General features: G+C 39.3%; 1 protein-coding gene across 1 annotated transcript; it reads left to right on the forward strand.

Moving 5' to 3' along the window:
• Positions 1-1,281: 1,281 nt before the first annotated feature.
• Positions 1,282-23,745, forward strand: aldh1a2 (aldehyde dehydrogenase 1 family member A2; the record flags this gene model as incomplete). The annotated part of the gene is given in 13 exon segments (NM_001104821.1): positions 1,282-1,467; positions 8,351-8,455; positions 9,056-9,196; positions 9,533-9,662; positions 12,732-12,793; positions 13,449-13,577; positions 14,982-15,095; positions 20,508-20,610; positions 21,192-21,376; positions 21,498-21,662; positions 22,147-22,304; positions 23,158-23,232; positions 23,463-23,745. Coding segments are annotated over 13 exon segments (1,557 nt in total). The 5' UTR covers positions 1,282-1,350.
• Positions 23,746-24,860: the final 1,115 nt, after the last annotated feature.

The raw sequence follows: 24,860 nt of genomic DNA on the forward strand, positions 1-24,860 counted from the left end.
CGCATTTTCCAACAGAGGGAGCTCCACGAATGCATTTGGAGTTTGGAGTTTGTCACGTCGGATTCCGTGCTCAGCCTTATCTTCCGTTTGCTCTGTAAAAAGGTGAGACGACAGGCTGAGGATGGGATGTTTTGAATCTATTGATCAATGCCAGCGTTGCGCGCAGGTCCCCTTTGATGTGAAACAGACACTTGGGAGAGTGCCGTTCATGCTGTGAAAGAAGCCTGATGTGCTGATGGAGAAAACGCATCCTCCCAGGAGCTTTGAAATGATGGAGCTGCATCCGTCTCCAAACTCATTTGCGCAAACCTTTAGAGTTCAACCATTTGTAATTAAAGATGCACAAAACCTTCTAGAAAAAAAACATTATTTTTTAGTTATTTGTATTTTGTTAGAATCATGGCAAAAAAGCACAAATAATCTACTTGTTTACTGATGACTACAAAATAAATGCGGTTCATTTGCAAGTTGCATTAAACTTATGCAGGTGAGCATTTCTGAGCTTTTTCTCCCCTTAAAACTCAGATGTTGATTGGGAAGCAAAAAGGAGGCACTGGGGGGAATTATCACCTGCAGGACAAATCTGTACCATCCCAGCAAAGTAGCTGCAGTCCCTGCAGTCAACATTTACATAACATCCCAAACCGCGGGGAGGTTGTGTTAGGCAAATGGGTGATGGCGCGCTGAAAGGGAAAGGTGACACCTTTCATGTCACTAGTAGGAAATAACCTGGTGCTGTGATTTTTTTTTTTTTTTATGTTTCCATGCAAATTTTGACCCGCAATGAATAAAAACGTGTTTGGGTTTCTCTTTTTATTTTATTTGAAATCATCCAGATCATAAGATCCTTTATGAAGGTCTGCTAAATGAGACTTTCGCTGAGATGATTTTGCAAAGCAAAGCGAGCCTGTTTGCATTGTTAGCAATGTACCTCATTGCAGAAACCTCATTGCAAAAATACAATACAAAGAAATTACTTCTGAGTGAAAATCTGACTCCCCAGTTCCAGACTAAGTGACAGTTCGGCCTGCACATTTGTGTATGTAAAACTATGAATAAGTATGTAAAAGCCTCAACTGTTGGAGTCGGGGAGAAGCGAGTGTACCGGGACTGTGAGGTGGGTGGGGTGGATGTGTTCCTCCTCCCTAGCACGCACGGCTGGGCTCGTTTTATGTAAATGCTCGAATTTAATTTTCAAAAGGACAGCCCTTTGCTTTGCCCAATGAAAGGGAACGGCGACCGACACCTGGCTATAAACCCAGGAAGGAACCTAGAAGCCCGAATCAGAAATCTGCCGAGGGAACCTAGAGACGCGCAGCACGCAAGCACAGCAGCGCAGCCACGGCAGTCATGACTTCCAGTAAGATCGAGATCCCCGGAGAGGTGAAGAGCGACCCGGCTGCCCTCATGGCATCCCTCCAGCTGATGCCCTCACCGGTACCCAACCCTGAGCTCAAGTACACAAAGGTGCGTTTTTTCTCCGCGCTCTGTGCGCACTTTAGGCTTTTTTTTCCTCAGTGCGGCGCGCGGAGGCTGCACGCAACTGCACAGAAATCTGTCAAAACTTCTCTGAGTTTGGGTGTCAGTTCCCACGGCAGTTCAAATCCAAACGGAAAACTGTCTTTAAAGTTAGAAAAAGTTTATCGGCTGTGGATTTATTTTATCTCCTGCTCCCACGTGTTCGGAGACTACCAGTTAAAAAAAAAAAACACCTCACAGTTTTCAAAAGTGAGTAAAACTTTCAGACTCAACAGGTTTCATTGAATTTGATAGATATTTTTGCTATTATTTATTTTATTATTCCTATATGTGCTTATATTACAACTTAACACATTTTAATATAAATTTTAATGTATTGACACGTTCTTGAAAATTAACATCTAAAACCTATTAAGTCTGTAATCAACATGTGCGTCTATTAATTAAAATAGTGGTGCAATACAAAAAGTCACGTGTTCCAGTGTTCTAACATTACTATTTTATTTACAATTTTCCACCTTGACAGATACAGGGGCTAAACAATACCTACGTGGACATTGTGGGAAGCCAATTTATAAAATGTATCTTTATTGGACTATAAATCACAGGCATCAAGCCATTCTTAAAAAAACGGCAAGAGTTAAACTGTAATACTGAAACCAAGAACTTTTTATGGCTCAAGTTTTGGACCCATTAAAATAACCGAGCTTTCCCTTTTTTTGTCATCCTGTTAAATTCTGTCATAAAAGATCACAGCAGGATGGAGCTTCATCACAACAATATAAAGCTTCAGAAGGGAGGAAATGAAAGGAATGTCTTCAAAATCCTCTTGAGTATTTCCTTTTAATGATGGTAATAGACAACACATTCAGGATGATCAAATCCAAATTGTCGTCAAGAGTAATTTGACTCAGGCTTTGTCCTGTTATTACATAACACGGAACTGATGGAGAGCATAAAGGTTTTGGTCTGGTAAGGAGTGAAAGAAAAAAAAAGTTAAAAAATGATGAAGTTTTAAATGGTTTTAAAAAATCAGAATTTTAATAGAGTTTAAAAGTACAGTTTGTCATATTTTGTGGAGGAAATAGTGAAATACACACACAACAAATAGTTTTGCAAAAATAACCTTTTATCCAGATTTTTGTCACTTAAAGTAAATTCAAACAGTAAATTCAAAGAGAAAATAAAAAATAAAACAAATTAATTTTTGCTTCCCACCATGATCCTATTTTAATAACGTTTTTCTGCCTTTTTCTTTTATTTTTACCAATGCAGTGGTCTTTATGCGGATAGTTTTGTATTTATTACATCTCTCAGAGGACAGATTAGTAATCTCAGTGCTGAAACTGCTCTCGGTTCAAGCATACCTCTGCGTTTATTGCAAAGGCCCTGCTGCTGCTGCTGCTGGTGCTGCTCCTGCTCCTGCTCCTGCTGCTGCTGCGATGGCGTCACTGTGTGGAGCTGTGCTGGCTCTGGTGTGTGAAAGCTTTAACTTCCTTCAATGTTAGTTAAAAGATGTGAATAATGGCGTACAGGAAGAAATTTAGGGAGCGATTTGGTGAATTAACCCCCAGGAATTTGGATCATCCTGTCCCTGTTGTCTTGGTGGACATAGGGGGCAGAAGGGCCCTGATTTATGGGCACCCCTGGCGTGGGTTCTACTGACACCCTGTTCCTGTCCTCCACCCTGCTCACTCTACGGGAAACAGCCGGCCTTGTTCCTCGATATGGAGATTTTTCTCACATATCGTTCTACCAAACACACATATGGTTCTTTTTAGTCAGAAAATAGCTTTTTGTTGAACAGTTGTATTCATTTTTTAATCTATTGATTTCAATTGTACAATACATTTGATATCCCTGCAAAAAATGTCTCATAAATAGTCAGAAAATATCAGATGTTCTCCTTTAGCATGGGAAAGGGGCTCTTGGATGGTTTGCTCCTTGTCTTTTTTAACCCTTGTGCTATCTTAGGCACTTTACCATTGGGAGTTGGGTCATCTAGACCTACTAGACAGTGCTCTTTACCTTTTTTCTTCAATGATTTGTGATCTTCACTGGTGTCCATGGATTACATGAAATCTTTCCACCTTTATCCACCTTTGTCATGGTAGGGGGAACACGTCAATGTAAGGGGGGGGGGGTCATGGGATAGCACAAGGGTTAAACAGACTGCTTACCTTTCAAAGACGTGTGTGAAATCTCTATCATCTCTGTGTATCCTTTTAAAAGGATTCTGTTAATATTTTTGTGAGTGTTCGTGGATTTCATCACACTTTGCTCCTGAAGCCAAAAGCACAAGGAGAATGTTTTCTCTCACTGCCCCCTACCCCCACATATCTATCACTGGAAGCTCCCACAGCTGGCTTACAAGACAGAAACAGTTTAAAGGTTGATAGGACTGCAAAGGAAGCCATAAATAAGGGACAATAACTATTTATTGTTTTATTTTTGTGGCAGATGTGAGACAGAAAGTAATTTTTTGAAGGTCCCCTTCAGCAGGTGATAGTTCTTTATCGTTTGGCGATGAGTTGTACCGGACTAAACGGGAGGGACTACCTTAAAAAACTAAGAAAGGATTTCTATAAACTTTTCAAAAACATTGTATTTTTTAAAAATAATACTTTTAATAAAAAAATAATAATTTAAAAGTAATTTTAGTACAAGTTTGGACAAGTAACAAGTGTCAGATTGAAGGCTCGGTGGCCTTGTTCCTCGTATGTGAGGAAATCTCTTTATCAAATCTAAAGATATAAATTTTCTAAATTGCTTTGCTCATGGTGGCATTAGTGCGCTTTCACCATAGGAATCTGGGGCAGAATCTGTCTGCTAAGGACATGTGTATTTTTACAGCAGTCCTTGCAGAGACATCGTCTCAGTTTGGAGGAAGGAGAGGCTCCATCAATCTGTCACTGATTGAGATAGTACAGATGGAGGCTTGGGGCTCCTCGATGCTCGGCGCTGTCCACCGGGGTGTAAATTATGACCCAGTCTCACTGTGTGGGTTAGTGGCCCTGCCTTGCTAGAGCCTGACCTGTAGTCCTGGATTTTTTCACTTCAAAACCACCATCTTACTGGGATCAAGATCAAACGCAACCAAAGTTAAAGGATACTGTGCAGCTAAATGATTTATCGTGACGAGCACAGCGAGGATCCCTCCCTCCTCTTCTTCCTTCTGCTCTCCTTGTTCGCACACGCAAGGCCATGTACTCTCTCGCACACATCTCTTTGATTGTGACAGGGTAAGTGTGCACTGCCATTAATGTGTCCATTGGTGTGAAATGCCTACTTGTGCAGCGGGAGTAAATTCCCATCATTGGAGACACGTCAAGATCAAGTCCCCTTTCCCTGAATCACTGAAGCGCACTGACAGAGGGGTTAACCAGTTAACTTTCCATAGGCCCGCCTTCAACAAACCACTCTCAAAATAAATAACAAAAACCCTTGGCCTTCATGAATCTGCTACGATAGGTTTTTTTCTGCCATGCATGGGGCAGAGATAATTATTAAAGTGTTTATTTGTCTATGAAACAGCTTTGGCATGTCTTTATAAATCATTTCCTCTCTGTCCACTGATCTCTTAAGCATAACTGTGTAAAAACGTTCTTTAATCTGTCCTTTGACCTGAAATTTGAAGAACTCCAAAGCACACAGGAAACCCGGCACATCTCAGATTGTAAAAACAACACCAGTAATGAGAGGAGAGGTTCGTTTTCACTGTTGACTTATGAAAGTGAAACGGGTGCTTTTCTCTGTCTTTCATTAGGGTTGTTGCTCGAGTACTAATTTGCTGAATTGCATTTATATCAAACCCAGATGAAAATTGAAGTATCATGTTTGCATTTAAAGATTCAGCTGAATAAATTGTTGTTTGATAGTAAGAACAAGAAGCCGCTCAGAGTCCTTCTTAGGTCAAGCGAGAGGCGAAGGAGAAGTCGTTTGAAGCCGCACCGTTTCTCACATAACTTTAGAGTCAGGATGAACAGCTTTAACCCATCGCCCACACATACAGACCAGACAAAGATGTTTGCCAGGGAATGACAGCAAGGTCACCCTCGCCAGAACACAAGAGTGCAGAGTGGCATTGTCTATGGGTGTGTGAATCAAAAACATTAGGGCCCCATGGTGTCAGACATGCAGAGAGGAGTACGAGAAAAAGCACCAGCTGGTCTCCACTTTCACATGCTCTCCTTCCTCACCAGTAACAGCACTAATTATAAAAGATGTGAAACCAATCTAGAGGCAGAAAGGAAATACAGGTCCTGCTGTAAGAGAGGATATGAAACTTCCTGTGCAGGCGAGAGTCACAGGTGCCTGAAGGATTCGTCTGGCTCTGGAATCTTGGCATGTAGTGTATAAACACACATGTGTGTAAACCCTCAAACACACACACACACACACACACACTTACACAAACACCCGTAATCCTGCCCCCATCCTTCCTAAAAAAAAAAAAAAGAAGCGTGTCTTACATATTTCTACAACAGTTAGCATCTGAGTTTTGGGAAAAAGCTAAGAGCCACAACAGATATGTGAGCAAATGAAATTATTCTTCTCCTTTAAAATCCAGATGCAAAAATGAATAATGATCACAAATATAATATGTTTCTATTATTATGGAGAAGCTTCATTAAATGAGTCCCTTTTTTAAAATTCTGTATTACTATAGAAGAACCAGGAGGTAGTTTAGACCTGGTCTGAAAGAGTGATATAAACAATGAGTTAAAATCTTCTAGATTTTCGTCTAATCTATGATTAAGTTTGTGCCTTAATGTGAAACCACAAATTTGAACAGAATAACAGGGTCTCTGTTGAACCTGCACAGCTGCTTGGGACATTTGCATAAAGTTCTGACCCAGTCTCTTTTATTATACCTCTATCTTTTCCTCTATCTTTTTATGCCCCATTCTCATCTACATAAGGCTCCATTATCATTCATTTAATGAAGAACCACGAATGATTTCAAACGATCTCAACGTTTTTTAATAAAAAATGTGGGATTAAAAAGATGCCTGTTAAAAGCAATGTCAGGGTACCCCCTTGGTGCTGAGCGGCAGCACAGACTTTCATAAACATGAAACTATTAGCAACAGTAATGACCCGCCAGGGAGTGGGAAAGAAAACAACATTTATCATTTGTAAATGTGCACCCTCGCACTTGTTTTTTCATCCTTGCGTTCTTTGCCCCTCGTCCAAATGGACCTAAAAGCAATTTTAAGAAACCTTGAGAGTTGATTTACGACTAAAGCCCGTCATCTTAATCAAGCCTCTCAAAGGATCCAGACAAAAGTCTAACACCAGCCTGAACCTAGTGAGAGGGCCGAGCCAAGTGGCGGCTGACAGTTGTCTTTTTTTGTCTGTGATTTAGGTGCAGCCTGTTTCACTGTTCTCGCGCTTCATCCTTCTCCTTTAGTAGCATCTAGTAAGAGGGGTTACGGCATGCATGGAGCTACCCACGGCCCACATTCTTGCTCCGACTGTTGAGGCTGTCAGGGGTCGCCTCTGATTTAGGGTGCCCTCTTCAGTGGCCCCTATAAATTTAAAAATTAATTCAGTGCTCCCCAGGACTTTTTGTTTTTATAAAGAGCCCTTGGCTCCTTATCGTTATTGACGATTTTATGAAGTGCTCTTAATGAGGAGCAGATTAAAGATGGCCTTTGATAGAAGGCGCCGTAGGATACATAAGCATGTGCTAAGATGTCGGGGGGATGGTTTGGAGGAGGGAAGCAGCGAACACAAATCATGGAGGAGTTTGTCCGTGGCGTGGTACATGCACATGCTGCACACTTTAAACATCTGCAGCTCAGTTATTCCACAGCAGAGTCCATTATTAGCCAGTCAGCTTTAGAAATGCTAAGGAGGGAGGAAAAAGGTTTGAATTTATGGTGTAGAATACCAGCCGAAAAGTAAACACAAGCATGAAATCCTCCATGTTTGTGATGGAAAATAGGGGGAATGGGGTCACCGTGATGGCGGCTCTGAGTGCATCCGTGTCTGATGCTGACGGCACACGCACAGAAATATTTGTGCCAGCAAATGTTCATCTCGCGGTCGATTTATCAGACGCCCTGGCAGCCATTAAAAACAGAGGGCGAACATTCTCCGCGATGAATCCAAACATGTCAAAAAGGAGGTTTTTGGTGCTCTCCCGACAGCCACACCTTTCCTCCAGTTTCCATCAGTACACGAGCACCTACAGCCTTTTTTTTTTTTAGCACAGAACTTCTCTGTTTCATGATTGTGTAAAAATTTATTTTCATTTTGTTCTTCATAAAGGTGGAATCTTCTCCGTCTTTGGAATCCGAGCGGTTATTTAACGGAAGACGTGCTTTAACAGATCGCAAAAACCCAGCGCAGCATGTGTTTTATAGGTATCATAAACTGGTGGTGATGTTGTGAAACATGTTTCTTTGTGCTCAGAGGTTGGTTGTTGGAATGGGCTCTTGTGTCTGATAGGGATATATTCACCTTTCCAGCCCATCAAAAGCATACACTCACTCATTCTCCTTCTCTTTGTCTGGACGGTGGAGAACTCCCCAGAGAGCAATGCTGGACAAGCAGGAATCTCTGTCCAGATTTGAAGATTTTCCTCCATATCGCTTGCACAAGAGCCCTGACATGCTGGGCTCGCTGCCTGGTGGCTGTTAGTGTTTAGCAGTCTTCAAGCATGCTGCTGAAACCTAAATGCCGAAATGGCCTGATTACTAAATGTGCCATAAATATTTAGCACTGTTTTACAGCTCACTTCACCCCTCGCACACACACAGTTGTGCTTCAGTCTTGCACATGATCCACATTTTAACAACAAACAGAAAACCGGTAATTTGCATCAATTTATTACGGTTTCTAAGAACTTTGCTTTTGTCTGTAGATTTTCATCAACAATGAGTGGCATGTCTCTGTGAGTGGGAAGGTCTTCCCTGTCTACAACCCAGCAACTGGAGAGCAGATCTGTGAAGTCCAGGAGGCTGATAAGGTACGTCTTTGCACAGAAAGAGTCAGAAATGAGAGCAAAAATCAGCAAAATTATATTACGAAAAAGTGGTAACCATCCACATTCTCTATTTAGTGCAAACCTTAAATGGCTGCATTTGTAAAACTGTTGTGATGCAAAGCAAAGGAGGCATGTCAGTGTGATTGGATCGCACATGACCATGTTAATGACGAAGTTGGTAAACTACCAACTACCACTCACTAGTTTGGGATAGCCTTCCAAAAACCCACCATTCTATACAATGAAAAGTAGATCATAAAATTACATCAAAATAGTTAAAATAGGCCTTTAGTATGATACAAAATGCTTTTTTACATTTTCTACATTTAGCTATCTTTTGCTAACTTGAAGAAATTATATCAAGAACTGCTAGAACCGAAAGCTTTGCCACAAAGACTTTGTAGAAACTAGTTAGTTATCATAGAGTTTAGATCAAGTATAAAACGCTGTCAAGATTCACCCACATGCAGCCCAGCAGTGACTCAATGCCCCCTTCTGGAAATAGAGACACATTTTAGTGTTACGAGACAGCAGCAAAAGCAGTAATTGACACTTTTTTTGTCACATTTCCTCACTTTGCAGGCTGATGTTGATAAAGCAGTGCAGGCAGCTCGCCTGGCCTTCTCTTTGGGCTCAGTTTGGCGAAGAATGGATGCCTCTGAAAGAGGAAAACTGCTGGCCAAACTGGCTGACCTGGTGGAGAGGGACAGCGTCTACCTAGCAGTAAGTAAAAAAATAAATAAATAAATGAAATATTTTAAATACATTTCACAACAATGTCCTTTCTAACAGCTCAGCCCAGACTTTTTTTCCCTGATTCAGAACTCATCTAATACAGTTTATGTGTTCTGCAAAGCTCTCCTGGTTTCCTCTGTGTTTGAAATTACAAATATTAGCTTTGCCTTAAAGAGAACTGAAGGCCTGTATTCGTAGTTTAATGTTATCTTGGTGTCACATTTCACCCGTGGGTGAGTGTAAAGGATGGAATGGTTTGGAATTATGTGAAGATCACAAGGTTATATGACATATTTCCCAAACGTCTCCCTCCTCTCTCTTTAGACAATTGAGTCTCTGAACAGCGGGAAACCGTTTCTGCCAACGCTGTTTGTTGACCTCCAAGGAACTATAAAGACTCTCAGATACTTTGCTGGATATGCAGACAAAATCCATGGCACTTCTATTCCAATGGGTAAGAGTTACACTGCTTTTCATTTGCCAGACATAACTGTGTTGTAGAGTTGAAGAACGTTGATAAATACGTTTGAAACCATAGCTGTGCTTTTGAATTATGAAAAACTATCAAATTCCAAAATCTGGTTCATGTTGTTTTTGTTTTCTTTATTTATTAGATTAGCTCAATTTAAACGATAGTTTTAGTAGACGTTCAGACATTGTCTTTAAGTGAACTTAATGCTAGTGTTATATAGTGTTATGTTCTAGCACTCTTGAATGTTTGGGCAGGTTTGCTCTCATAACATGCTTGATATGTTTAAAACAAACCAGATCTACAGTTTATCTTTGTTGTATATTAAAGGTTGCAAATCAGATAACTTTTAATCCTGGACAAATTTACAAACTTTATGGCAATAAAGCATCTGTAAAGATTCCCAATGATACAATTCCTTTCTAAATTATTGACCGTAAAAATTCTAACATCTAAAAATAAATCTTACTCTAATAGTAACATTTGTTTTATCATAATTTTAGAGGGGTTTTCTGAGAATGTTTAACAATTCTTATTGTGCTATTTACAGAAATACACCATTTGATAAAGTTTGAAAAGTGTCAGATCAAAGCACATTATTGTTACAATAGGATTTATTCATAAATCTCACAGCCTGGAAAAAAAAAACGGTGGGACTGTCAGCAAGACAGAGGATACGTCTGTATCGTTTGCCATATGGGGACTGGGTGAACTGACATTTTTGGGCTGGGTGTTGTCCTTTGGTCTTTTTGTGTTGGGTTCCATGCAGACACTTTACCTCACTGACATCTCTGATACTTGCAGACAAGTATCCAGCTTCCATGTTCCCAGCAATCTCTGTAGAGATTTGCAGGAACCTGTGTGGGCAGTTCAAGCTATTGTTTGTTATGTTTCCTTTAGAAGTACAGTTTCTTTTGTAAAGCTTTGGCAGTTTCCTTGAGTTTGTTTGATGAATTGGGCCCGTTTCTGAGTGATTTTAACTCCCATAAAATGAAAAGTTTAGTTTAATAGTTTAACTTCAGGTTCTCTGTAGATTTTTGTAAAATCATTGTCTCTATTTTTTAAGAATTATTTTTACCTGTTCTCTGTTTCTTATTAAATGAACTCTTCGATGGGCACAAATGTTGCTAACATTATGATAAATATCCTCCAGAATTGGTTCTTCTTCTCTACCTGTATTCATATTTGCCAGTGAACTAATTTTACTTTTCCAGTTTCTTACCAATAATGCTTGGACACAGAACATAACATGTGGAACTGAGAAAAACCGCTTAACTGTTTGTGTGTGATCCAGCCATTATTGGATTTTTGTATATTTGATCTGTACTCAGCCTCCAACTTTAAACAGTGGATTTTCCTCAATGTTTTAACCAAATAAAGAACTTTTAAAACGTTATATTTTTTTAAATAGATTTGGTGCTATCATGTAACCAAATCAAAGTTAAAAAGGCAAAACAGAAAAACCAAACACTGTCAGTAGCATTTGGTACCACTTCATCATAAACCAGGAAAAAAATGTTCTCAGATGACAATAGATATGCAAAGCTGTTCTCCATCCCATTCCTAACAAGCCCTCATTTGTTGGTTGATAAAGCTGATAGATGACTCTCAAAAGACCAGAGTAAAGTGTAAGGGATTAACATTTCAGTAGTAAAAATGTTAAAAGTTCCCAGTACTGATTTAATGTAAGAACCTTCTAGGGATTTGGCTGTAAAAACTGTAAAGCTCTGTATAAACAATGGAAAAAATAGTCAGATTACTCTGCAGGGATTTGTTACCGTGAGCGGCTCCTTTTACTGACATCTGATCAGTTGCTACTAGAAAATTTGAGTTAGCTGAAGAATTGTCTTTTTGGGATTTTACACAAGTTGAGCTCAGTAAAGAATGGTAAGAAACTGGAGCCTAGTCCAGACTTTTGCTATCCACTTACAGCTCTTTGGTAGCGACCGCCCGTATAGTGACACAGTTATATTTCGGGGTGGAAGAGGGGAAAGTTGGATGTCTGTTTTAGCAGGAATGAGAAAAAGAATGAGAGAGGACATGGGAAACCTCCTGATACCACTGTATTGTCCCTCTCAAAGCTTCTCTTGTACGCCGCTGCCAAACCGCCGCGGTGTCTGTTTTCCCAGGCCTATGCTCTTAAGCTTTATTTCACTTGTGGACTTTCAGAAAAAACAAACAGGGGTTTTCCTGCCGCTTGCACGATGTAAGGAATAATGTTTGTTTTCTCACCACCATGAGGGGCAACACATTTACCACCTACAGTCTCCCATATTTGTCTTGCATGTTAAGTTGAGAATGTGGTATTAAATTTGTATCACACTCTGACATGAATAGGGAGTGTCATTATGTAGAGCACCTTTGGCTACACAGTTGGGTATCATTTACGCTGCTCATTCCAAATTGAAATCTAAGTAATTCGCAAGCATCAAAGTTTCAGCCTTCCTGAAAGAGTTCTGAAAATCTCTTTGTAGTTTCAGCCAGCAGCGAACACACAATGTTTTTTTTAGAATCCACTTAGAATCAAGAAAGATACATGGCGTATTCTAACCTTTGATCCAGTTTTGTTTCAGTTGCCATGTTTCTACTGTTTCCCATTGGAACTGATTCTCTTGGCTCTCCTGCTCTGATCATTCTAGTCCAAGTGTAACATTAAGCAATCATCAGCTGACCACTGTTGTAATACATTCATGCATTTCTCAACATGAATTGTTTTTGCGGAAAGTGAACAAGCATGGCACACCCTCAGAAATGACCTCTTTTAACTCAAGCTATGCTAGAAGAATGAGCAAATCTTTCCAGCATAACACCCATATCTATGACCTAAAAAAGACGCACACGCCTGTGCTGCTGGAGATTTTTAATGCTTTCTTTCAGCCATTTTTTTAGGAAGCGGTAATGCAGCGTGTGGGTTCATTTATAAATGAACATGTTCAGTCAACATCAGCAGGGATGTTCCTTGAGTTTAGGTTGTTCCCTTAACTTTTCAGCTGAAGAAAGAAATGTGTTTTCACTTCTTTGTGAGTGAACTCTGCTTGCGTGTGACTTCCACAGATGGAGAGTATCTGACATTCACCAGATATGAACCTATTGGAGTCTGTGGACAAATTATTCCTGTGAGTAAAAGCTTTTTTTTATTCATTTGCCGCTAATAGATAAAAATGACTGGCAGGAAAAAAAAACGAAAAAAAAGCAAACAAAACTGATAAACCTCATTAGTTTGAATGTGATCTGTGTGGTGGATGCATTTTCCAGTAATTCCTTGACCGTCACTGTTTGTTTGGGTAAATCCTGCTGGTAAGCCCCCAAAATGAATGTGCAGTGAGTCTGAGTAATAGGGAATTGAGAAGTGAGAAGCACAAGACTGAACGTGGGGGTTTAGCAGGGTGGGTTTGAGAGAAGGACAATGAGGAGAAATGAGGAAAAGATCAAGGAAAAGGAGACTATTGATTGTGTAAGAGTGCTGAAAGTGTGTGGTTCTCTGCTGAGCCCCAAGGGCTCCTGTAAAGCAGAAAAAACAGGCGTCTGTGTGTTGTACAGTGATATGGGTCTATTGCACATGTGACGCAATTTCCCGACTTTCTCAGGATGCTGTGGGAAGAGAAACACTGTGCAAGGCCCAAGAACATTTTCTCACTTAAAAATGTTTAGACAGAGAGAAAATGAGAGTGAGCCACCAGCGAGTGATGAGTTATTGGACTTGACTTGTGACCACCCAGTGTGTCAGTGTCATGATTTTCCCGTGCATGTGTACATGTTTTTATCTTGTAGTGGAACTTCCCCCTGATGATGGCTGCGTGGAAGCTGGCCCCTGCACTGGCATGTGGCAACACTGTGGTCCTCAAACCATCTGAAGAGACGCCGCTCACCTGTCTCTATGTGGCAGCTCTCGTGAAGGAGGTACACATCAGTCACTCTACCAGCCCAAATGTACATTTAGATAGTCTGATCCAAGTGCTTAGATGAGTCAATTCAGTTTTGAATAAATTTGGAAACTTTGTGCCAAAGTTCCATGTTGCGTTGCTGCTTTTTTTGTTGTTGTTACCAATCTCACTTTAACTCCATAAAAAAGATTTTAGTTCAGTTCGAAAATATTCTTTTTTATTGTGCTAGCACGTTTTCCGACTGTAGGAGGTTAAGAAAACAATTTGGAATAGTTCACATTTAGGCAGTCCCCTGGGCTGTGGTGCAGTGAACGTTGCACTGGACATGTCATCAGCAAGTTGCAGTTGCAAGGCCAGTTATGATCTGGTTGCTTCAAGATGAACATTTATTGTAAAAATGGTCTTACTAACCGCAAAAAGCTGAAACATAAAAATGTTGCACATCTGAAGAGAGCTTCAGATGTAGATACAACAAAAACATTGCATCTATCTGTGCTTTTTTTGGCCTATCACTACCCTGATTGGTCAAAGTTCCATGGGGTTTCACTTGCAACGCGGAATTAATGGCTGTTTTGTACATAGAGTCTGAAAACGGTCATAGAAACTTGCGTAGCTACATGTGAATACGAGAGTTTTAAACATGGAAGCCCAAACGTGGAATTCTGCAGAGACTTTCCACTAGAAGCGGTCATTTGAATGGACCTTGCAGAGGGCGGAGTAAACAAAGCTTCACTTTTTTCTCCACTGGAAGCCATGTTGAAATATATATATATATATAAAAAAAGTAATTAGAAGAGTGCTTACAAGCTCTTTTTTATGTTTAGGTCATCAACATTTGTTGCTATTCCAATCTGCGCACGTTTTTTCCAATGAAACAACCTTCAGGTATCCTGTTTCCAATAGCAGTTCATCTCTACAATGCATTGAAAAAACTGCAACAGACTAAAACTATGCATATGTCGGTACAATTTATGTGTATACTGAAAACCGGAAAAATGTTAAATTTACCTTAAAGGAAAATAACTTCAGCTGTATAAACGTTGAGTCTCTGCTGAAGACAATATTTTGAGAGGTGTATAAGCAAATGATTGCCTCCCTCCTACCAAATGTATCACTGAAGCAGTGTGTAATGGAAATAAACATATTAGTGGCTAAACAGGATAGAACTATCTGGTGAAACCATCAAATGTTATTCAAATCTAAGTATCCACATCCTTTATCTTTCCCTGTGTCTTTCCTGGCCTCGCCTCTTTTTGGAAACTGTCCGTCTGTGAACATCTTTTTTTTTTTTGATGCTCCCTCTGCTCTGTGTTTGTAGGGATGTTGGGCTGGGTCTGGATTCCCCCACACCGCCTGCGGTTTTGCTTGGCTCTGCAGTCATCTCCGCTTAAGCTTGTTTCCTCTCATATTGTTTTGACAGGCTGGGTTTCCACCAGGAGTTGTCAATATTTTGCCAGGATTTGGGCCAACAGCAGGAGCTGCCATTGCTTCGCACATGGGCATCGATAAAGTTGCTTTCACAGGATCAACTGAGGTACCTTCTTTTATCCTCGAACGTTGTTCATATAGACAGCTGCATTTTTATCACTGAAGGCAAGTGACACAGTGACCAACATGTGCAGAGCATAAGAGCAGGCTGGGTAATTAGAGGAAGTTGTGTGCCTGCACTGAAGTTTAAATGACAAACAAATGGGCTCTTACATAAGCTGCATACCCTTTTATTACTCCCCATGACAGCGCTTTGATTTTATCTCACACACATGTACATATTTCTGTTATCAAGAGTACACAAACATGTCTTTGTGAATACACTCTTAATCCTCTGTTTTTTCTCACCTGTCACTGGGAAATTAATGTTCCTCATCTGTGCTTTTTATTTAACTTACCATCAGGAACCTCACTGAATAAACCTCGGTGTAGAGAAGTGCTTCAAGTGAGTGTAAAGGACGCACCATCTTAGGTGCTGAGTTTTGTGGACTGATGGCATTCTCAAAGCTAGAGAGAGCAGCAAAGTGATAGCAGATCCCCTACTTACCGATCATTTATAAACAGCCGTCATTTCCCCCAGACAACTCACTATGTTAAAACCATTTATAGCAAAAGTGTTGTAGAATTCATGTCATGGTGTGGACTGCCTGTACTCTATAAGTGTCTTTGGTACATAAACCGTGTGTGTGTGTGTGTGTGTGTATGTGTGTGTGCGTGTGTGTGTGTGTGTAATAGGAAGGCAGCTTTTGAGCCATGCTACCGTGACATCTCTGAGAACACTAGTGTGGGTTGCTCAGTCTGTGGGTTAACTGATTAAGTTTAGTGATTCACTGGGTTTTCACCAGGAGCCCAAATAGTACTTCTGTGGGATGTTTTATTTTTTTGTCATTTAGTTATTCATTGAAATTTGATATACAATTGTAGTAATAGCTGAGGATCACACAAAATGAAAGAACTCAAACTTGAGGAGAGAATGAAAACAAAACCAAAAACAACAAAATAACTTCTTTCTTTTAATCAAAATACTGTAGTCAGATACGACACTTGTTAGACATGGTGAATTCAACAATAGTTCACAAATTAAATTAATTTAAAGCTTTTATTTTTTATGAGCTTGTATGTATTTGCCTGCATCTCCCTTTTGGAATATTTTTTAAGATTTCGGTGCTTTTGAAAGTCTACAAAAAAAAAACATTTGAGAGAACCCAGTTGGAAGCAGGAGGTCTTTATCTGAAAGTCTTCAGAGGTTTCATAAAACCAAATTTTTGGGGGCAATCCCCTGAAGGCAGCTTACACTGTAAATGTCATTCATTTGTATTCATTATCTGATAAAACTCTAGACAATAAAGGCTACTGTGTGAGCCATTGTTGGGGGTTCATTGTCTCACTGGCTAAGTGAGAAACAATGTTAACCTGGCGGGAATTTTTTCTTTAGACCACATGAGATGTAACCCCTATTTTCACATGTTCTGATTACAATTGTACATTAAAGGTAAAAGTTTCCGTTGCGAAATGCTCCATAAATTTCAGTTTCATGAATTCAGTTATATCTTTTTGCACAAACATCGAAAAGATAGATTCACATTTGTTGGATCAATTGATTTTGTTGACATATCAAATGATGACTAAGTAAGCATGATGTTTTCCTCATGGTCTATTGTCGATCATTTCTTTTTGCATTTAGAGTCTTCTCTTGATCTCCCATTAGCCATACCCAAGTATTGCACTGGAATATTAATGACAGGGCAAAACTTTCATTTGTTTAAATGTTTAGTGATATAACACACGCTGTATATTAGGAAATATACTGCAATGACAAAAAAAAGAACAGTCAATGCAGGAAATGATACATGCAATCTGTAATTAAATAGCCAAATAAAAACAGCCAATAGGATGATGCCAAAAAAGTGAAAATCAGGTGAAATTTGTAAAATATCATTCTGGTTGATCATAAGTAGTGAGGAGGTGCAAGAAGTGGACTAGATCTAGTGTAAGTTTAGTTTCTTCTTTTTCAGTGTAATTAAAGTAAATTTTCTTTTGAATAGAGCAATTGCAGGCCCCCTCTTAGTATAGCTATTGGTGTCTTTCTTCCATTCAAACCTAATTTAGATGAGTTAAACTTAGCAATTGCTCTCCTCCCACTTAACTTTCTTTACACTGTTTGTTGCCAACACAGAAGTGAGACATGAAGCTCTCAGTTTTTCAGTCCACTCATGCCCAGTTTGTTTAAGTAACGGATTTGTTGTCAACCTTAGAGCACACAGAGTCTTGTTCATTAGGCTCTTCCACAAAAATGAACTCAAACAACAAAAAAGGTCTTCACATTTCTGTCTAAGTTAAAAGAACTGCATCAACTACTAACTGTGTACTTAAGTTGCTTTCACCAAAAAAAACATTGAAAACATCTTGATAAATCACTGCTGCAGTATATCTCATTCTAAGAAGCACAACAGACAAAATTAGGAATTTCAGGGGAGTGAATGTAACCCCACATGCTGCTTGCTCTTTTCCCCCATTGGAAACCTGCTTATCATAGTTCAATAAACCTCAAATTTCCCCCTAAAGAAGCGTTAAAGATTAGCTGCTTTAAAGTTGTTTTCTGAAACATAACAGACTTTGACTTCGCTTATTCTGTGTTTATTGTCAGTGTAAAATATTCAACCAAAGTTTTTGCTCAAAAACACAAAAACCCCATAAAGGTTTTTTCTTAAAGAAAGTCAGTCTTTTTGTAAGTGTGTATATACAGTTCTTCTTCCTCTTTCGGCTTCTCCCATCAGGGGTCGCCACAGCGAACAAGTCGCATGGTAAATTTGGCAATGTTTTACACCGGATGCCCTTCCTGACGCAACCTTCTCAAACTGGGGTTGGGACCGGCACAGAGGTAGAGAAGGGAACAGGGAGCAGCCCGGAGTCGAACCCTGGTTTCATGGACAGAAGGCGCCGCAAGCCAGCATGAGCTAAACCGGCTCTTATATACAGTTGTTTTAGTATAATTGTTTATTTTTGATTATGAAAGATTAGCTCCATGCATTTAAATAATTTTAGTCTTTGTTTAAAAAAAATCAGACAAAAAACTATAGTTCAGATCTAATAAGATTACCCGTAGCTAGAATTCTGCAAACAGAAAAAAGAAAAAACACTTGGAAGGATTTGATAGAAATGTAAGTGTATGTGTTAGATTTAGGACTGAGTGTGTCAGTATGACAGGTTTTTAGCACACAAGCAACAGCGTAGGACTCAAAAGGAAGAGGGGACTCGAACCATGTGCCTGTTCACTTAATGGGTTTGTTTACTGAATTAAATAGTAACTGATAGAGGACTCATCACTTTTATGTAATATTAAAAAAGATGAGGTAATATTTTGAATGAACCCAGAGCAAAAGGTTGGACATAAACCGAACCAAATTCTGCATTCTTGCAGTCAGAAGAGTACACCCAGATGATGTGACTTTACTGCATTAAACACACTTCAGTATTTAATCCATTTGAAGTGTTTTGTACCCTTTTATTTACATGTTTGTAAATTATTTCTTGAACCATTTGAGAATTATGAAAGCTATTAGCGCTTTCTATTGGTTGAAATGAGTACTACAGCCCCTGGATTACTGACCCAAAATGTTTCTTCAAAATAACATTTAGGCTTAAATAAGTGCAAAACTGAATTAAAAATTAAAACTATTCAAACAGACCAACTAATAGATTTTATGTTTTATTATTATTAACTAATATTGCTATTATTCAGCATGTGTCCCATAGTATTGGGTGTGTGAGAATCCCAGATGAGTCTTCTTATTATCTCATCTTGCATGTTTCTTTTGCGAGGGACCCCATTTAATAGATTTCCTGTTGTTTCATGTCGTCTGGAGTTAATTAGTGAAACAATGAGCATGCACTGTCAGAAACTGCTGATCCCCCAGACAGTGAGTCACTGCTGCAGTAGCAGTGGTGGAGGATGTGAGCGAGCATGGCGTCTCCTGACAGAGCAGAGGGCGGTGGAGCAGGTGGATTTCATGACCAAGGCTCATCCTTTTTCTGACTCACACATGTCTATGGTTCCAGACATAGGAGCCCAGCAGCACAGCGTGTTTCCTTTACCCTTGAATGAGCATGCGAGTGAGCCCTCTACTAATCAAAGTCAAACCAAACGCATTAAAAGAAAAAAAGCCAAGTGGAATATTGTGCTGCTTTTGAGCTGATTTAGTGTGAGCATCAGTGGAATAATTGATTCTGCATCTCACTTCTTTTTTTATCTTTGCTGAGATTTAGCAGAAGTTTGTCCGCGTGGGGACATTTTAAGACAGTGTTGCATCGTTTAAACTGTATTTTCCAACAGACTCCATGACTAACAGGAAGGTGAGCAAGGCTGTGAGGGAGATGTAGGGGGTTTCAGAGACCTCTTATCTAACCAGCTCGTAAAGTGATTCGGGAAATAAACGATGTTTCAGTCAAATTAACTATTTCATTGCACAGTCCTCTCTGAGGAATTGAAGCCTGTTGTTCAAGAGTTTTTAAAGATGACTTCACAGCCTTTATATAGACAATGGCTAGCTGTGACTTTCCTATGTAAGAAAAACTAAAGAAGCACATGGGTCTGTTTACAAAAAAATGCATTATCCAGCAGTGATATTAAGAAAGCTGACTAAAAAGATCAAACTCTGACAATAATGGAGCTGCCATCTTTACAAATGGCCACCCTTGTGGATTTGCACAGTGTTTTATGGCAAGAGAGGATCCTAATGCCAACACGAGTACCACAAAATGCACTATTTGTCTGAAATTTCAGCCTAACCTGCTTTATTGGTGCATATTCTGTTGTTTTTTTGTTTTTTTTTTGGCTTATTTGTTAACATTAGAAAATAATGTCCAACATTAAATCTTAATTGTATTTTACTTACATGCAATGGAAATGAAATAGTTGTCCTTTTTTTGGTTTATGTTGATAAATGCAGAAACAAATTGTGTTTGATTCTGTCAAGCAACAATGTTTCCCAAACATCTTAATGAAAATGTAGCTTAAATGCATAAATGCATTGCTTATAATTTTCCTTTTGCGATATGATCCCTCCTGATAAGAAGAGAATTAAAATAGGAATGATAGGAAGATATGGAAAAGTCAAAGGCAAATCTGTCTTTCTCCAGCACATGGGACACATTTTATTCAAATATTTCAGTGTCAGTGGAATCACAAGACACTACACACACACTTTGTGGTTGCCCCTTCCTGCCCTTCACTGTATATCAGATACTGTTCTGGGCTGAAACATAATTTTGATTCCAAAAACCCTGTAATAGATATTCATTTTCTGTGTTTGCAGAACTTATGTTACAGCGAGCCCACCAGCGCTCCTTTTTTGGAACTAAGCAGCCTCTTCAGGACTTCTTATGGCTTCAGCTGATTTACTGATCTGGCTGCAGGCCTGTACATCTGAATAAACCTGAGATCTGTGTCTTCCACTAGGTCGGCAAGCTTATCCAAGAGGCGGCAGGGAGGAGTAACCTGAAGAGAGTGACGCTGGAGATGGGAGGCAAAAACCCCAACATCATATTTGCAGATGCAGATTGTAAGTTTTCAGTAATTATTTGGCATTTTGCTCTGTAGTCTGTCATTAACTACAATTGTTTTGTTACTTATGGCTGTCAGATTGAAATCCTTAAAATCCTATTAAGTGCTTAGAAAACCCTCCAGATGGATGTATTTCATATATATTCTAAGTGGCTCTCCAAACAGGGGGGTTGCAGAGTCCTTTAAATGCTTTCAGCAGCCGTGAGAGGGGCTCAGTGAAGCCTGTAAATCAGGGAAATTGACCCTGACTCAGTCAGGTGCTTCAGTTGAGACCCATAAATCACTGGGATCCATTAACCCTTTGAGTGCAGCAGCAGGGTCCCGTCTCTCAGGTGTTGGGTATCAGATTTGCACAGGATAGCTCTAATAAAAGTCCATGCAGACATTTTTCACTTTTAGCTTTTTTGTGCCCTTGTTTAAATCATGTTCTAGTCTGAAATTATTTCTCTGATGTTCCTGTAAAATTGGTTAACAATTGACTTTGTGGTTTTAAAAAGTGTTCTATACAGTGCTTTCTATTAATATATAAACTGCTTTACCTACATACTGATTAACTACAATCCCTTTTTTTTCCTGAAGTGGATCTGGCAGTGGAACAGGCCCACCAGGGTGTGTTTTTCAATGCGGGCCAGTGTTGCACTGCAGGCTCTCGCATCTATGTGGAGGAGCCCATTTATGATGAGTTTGTTCGCCGGAGTGTGGAGCGAGCAAAGAGGAGGATAGTTGGCAGTCCTTTTGACCCCACAACTGAACAGGGTCCTCAGGTGAGGTCAGCATGAGCAGTTTAAACCCAGCAGAATTTGTCAGTGATTTTTTTTCCCTTTTTAAAAATCAATTAAAACTGTCTACTTTAAGTTTTTTCACGACTGTGCTTTCCCTCTGCAGATCAGCCGGGAGCATCAGAATCGTGTGCTAGAATATATCCAGAGTGGAATCCAGGAAGGAGCCAAGCTGGAGTGTGGAGGCAAAGCTCTGGGCTTGAAAGGGTTCTTCATTGAACCCACAGTTTTCTCTGACGTGAAGGATGACATGAGAATTGCCAAGGAGGAGGTATGACCAAATTTCAATCCAAGCCGATGGTTCATCAACAATAAATGCACGCATTGCAGTATGAGAAGCTGTTTTGCCTCAGACTGTCAAAAATACCAAAGCAGTTATATATTCTCGCACTTGAAGATGGATTCAGTTTGCAATCACATACATTATTTAACATATATTTTATTGATAAATATGTAATTTAATCCATATATTGTTACAGAAACAAAAAAATAAGTGTGAAACTATAAAATTAAATATAGGGATAACAAAATAGATACTTAAAATAGTTTGAAGAAGGACTAAATGTTATATAAATAAAACCATGGACATCAAATTACATATTTTTCAACTACAAGAAGGTGCTGACATAAAAAAGGAAAAAGCTAACTTAGACAAAAACAATGACAATTAAATGGATCAACCTTTTTCCCCTTTTTTTTAGAAATAACAGTACAATGCAAACAAATAAAACTCTTTGGCTCTGATACCTTTGCAGATTTTTGGACCAGTTCAGCAGATTATGAAGTTCAAAACTGTTGAAGAAGCGATTGAAAGAGCCAACAACTCTGATTACGGTTTGACTGCTGCTGTGTTCACCACTGACATCAACAAAGCCATGACCGTCTCCACAGCCATGCAGGCCGGCACTGTCTGGTGAGTTCCATGTGTCGGGTTTCCTTTAGCTGCAGTCAGCAGTGCTTTTCATCTGGGACTCATCTCAGTCAACCACAGACTGCAAACTGGATATACACCACATAGCAATCATTCTAAACACTGCTGAATATTTTTGATTTATGATAACAATAATAATAAGAATAATGCATTTTATTGAAAAAATTATGTAGTAATTTATTTCTCCACTTTGTACTCATAATTCATTTGAGAGATTGAAACATCAGTAAGTAATGATTCAGCACATGATATGAGTAAGAGTAATCCACTGTAAAAACGTAGATAACTAAGTTAAATTATAGTTCTTCATTTATGAAGCCCTGCTGGTTATTGGTGACCATATATTTTTGCAACACATCTTTCCTAGTCTCTATCTTTCTTTTTTAACCCTTGTGCTATCTTAGATGACACCACCCTTACATTGACGTGTTCTCCCTACCATGACAAAGGTGGAGAAAGGTGGAAAGATTTCATGTAATCCACGGACACCAGTAAAGATCACAAATCATTGAAGAAAAAAGGTTCAGCGCACTGTCTAGTGGGTCTAGATGACCCAACTCCCAATGGTAAAGTGCCTAGGATAGCACAAGGGTTACAAAACCGATTTTTTTGTGAATTCTTCCTAGCTAACTGTAATTTAAAACTTACATAAGCAAACCTGAGGATGTTCAGCTGCGCTATCAGCAGTTGAAATAACACAAGTTCAAAGGGGAGGAAGAAGCGCAGTGATCAAGAGGAAACGTCTTAGAAAATGCAATCCAGGGCAGGCTAAACTTTGAAGAAAAGAGCAGGAGTCTAATGACCGAGAGTGATCGATGCTCTGTGTATTTTCCAGGGTAAACTGCTTCAATGCTCTCAGCACACAGTGTCCTTTTGGAGGATACAAAATGTCTGGGAATGGACGTGAATTGTGAGTATAGATTGGCTGTCTGCCCACTGAATATACACAAATTAACCACTTTATTACTAATATACTGACTGTGTTTTCAGAACCTACTTTATAAAATGACTTAACATCACATACATCTTTTTTAAAAGAATATTGAAATATTTATGCTCCAGCACAATTTATACTAAATTTCTTTGCTGCTTTGATGACAGTAATTAACTAAGCAGTGATGTCACCATTTCCTGTTTCAGAGGAGAAAGCGGCTTGAAGGAGTACTTAGAAATAAAGACCATCACCATGAAAACAGTCACCAAGAACTCTTAAGGCCAGCACATTTCTCCTGGGAGAAGACGCTCTTCCTCATCCTCCCCGGCAGTCATCAGAATTAGTTACACCTTAACAAGCTGTTCAAGCTACCTTACGCAAGACTCTTCATTAAACTTGTCATCTTTCAGCTATATCAACTTCTGTACGCCCCCTCCGTTAACTACATCGAAGAAAAAAACAACTGTCTGACCACTACACCGCATTTCCCTCCCACACGCTCAATCCCCTTGCTTAAAATAAGCTCCTTTCTTGGTACTACTCATGTGCTGAGAGGACGTTTGCCTTTGTACTGTGTGTGCTCTAATCCTTCAAACCTCATGTGTCATTGCCTTGGTAGAACTTATGGAAGCATTTGCGCCTTAGTTTGAGACCACTGACGTCCTCAGCCTTGGACAGTAATGGATGAAACGTTAATGCAGCATTAAAACTGATTTTTGTAATTGCCTTTGTTTATATTTTAGCTTGTATGATCTAACACTGTACTATGTAAACCATTGACCGAATTTAAACTCTTTTAGCATGTTACTGTCATCTGCTGAAAGAGGAGTAGATTTATTTTAAACATTATGTAACTGATTTTCTTTGATGTCCATCTATGTTTAAGTTTATACAATTATATGCTATAAAATGATAAAATGATTGTAGTTTCTTTTTTAGTAATCTTTTGTGTGGATAACAATTGAGTGTTCATTACATTGTTAGAGCAAAAATTCCACCGTCCACTTGTCTTTTCTTCTCCCTTTCTTCACCACCAAACACTTAAGGACCTTCTAAACCTTAACCCTTGTGCTATCGTAGATAACCCCACCCTTACATTGACGTGTTCTCCCTACCATGATAAAGGTGGAAAGATTTCATGTAATCCATGGACACCAGTGAAGATCACAAATCATTGAAGAAAAAAGGTTCAGAGCACTGTTTAGTGGGTCTAGATGACCCAACTCCCAATGGTAAAGTGCCTAGGATAGCACAAGGGTTAAAGGAACAAAGTAACACCAATCACAACATTTAGTAAGTAATTTTTTATCTATGTAGCACTTTTCAGGGAATAAAATATCAAAGTGTTTTACAAAAATAAAAGACAGCAGACCTCAAGACACAGACAGATAAAAACATCCAATACTGAGAAGGACCAGCTAAAAGTGCAAGTAAAAGTTAAAAATCACCATTAGATTTAAATCAACTAAAAATTTTTCTGAATACAAATGTCTTAACCTGCATTTGAGAGTTTATCTGATGTAGCGACAAAGGAAGGGAATTCCAAAGATAAGAAGCATCAGTTTGAAAGGCGAGATCCCCTTATGAGAGATAATTGAAGAACT

This window comes from Oryzias latipes, chromosome 3 (genome assembly GCF_002234675.1).
Source record: "Oryzias latipes chromosome 3, ASM223467v1".
In the NCBI taxonomy this organism is placed as follows: Eukaryota; Metazoa; Chordata; class Actinopteri; order Beloniformes; family Adrianichthyidae; genus Oryzias; species Oryzias latipes.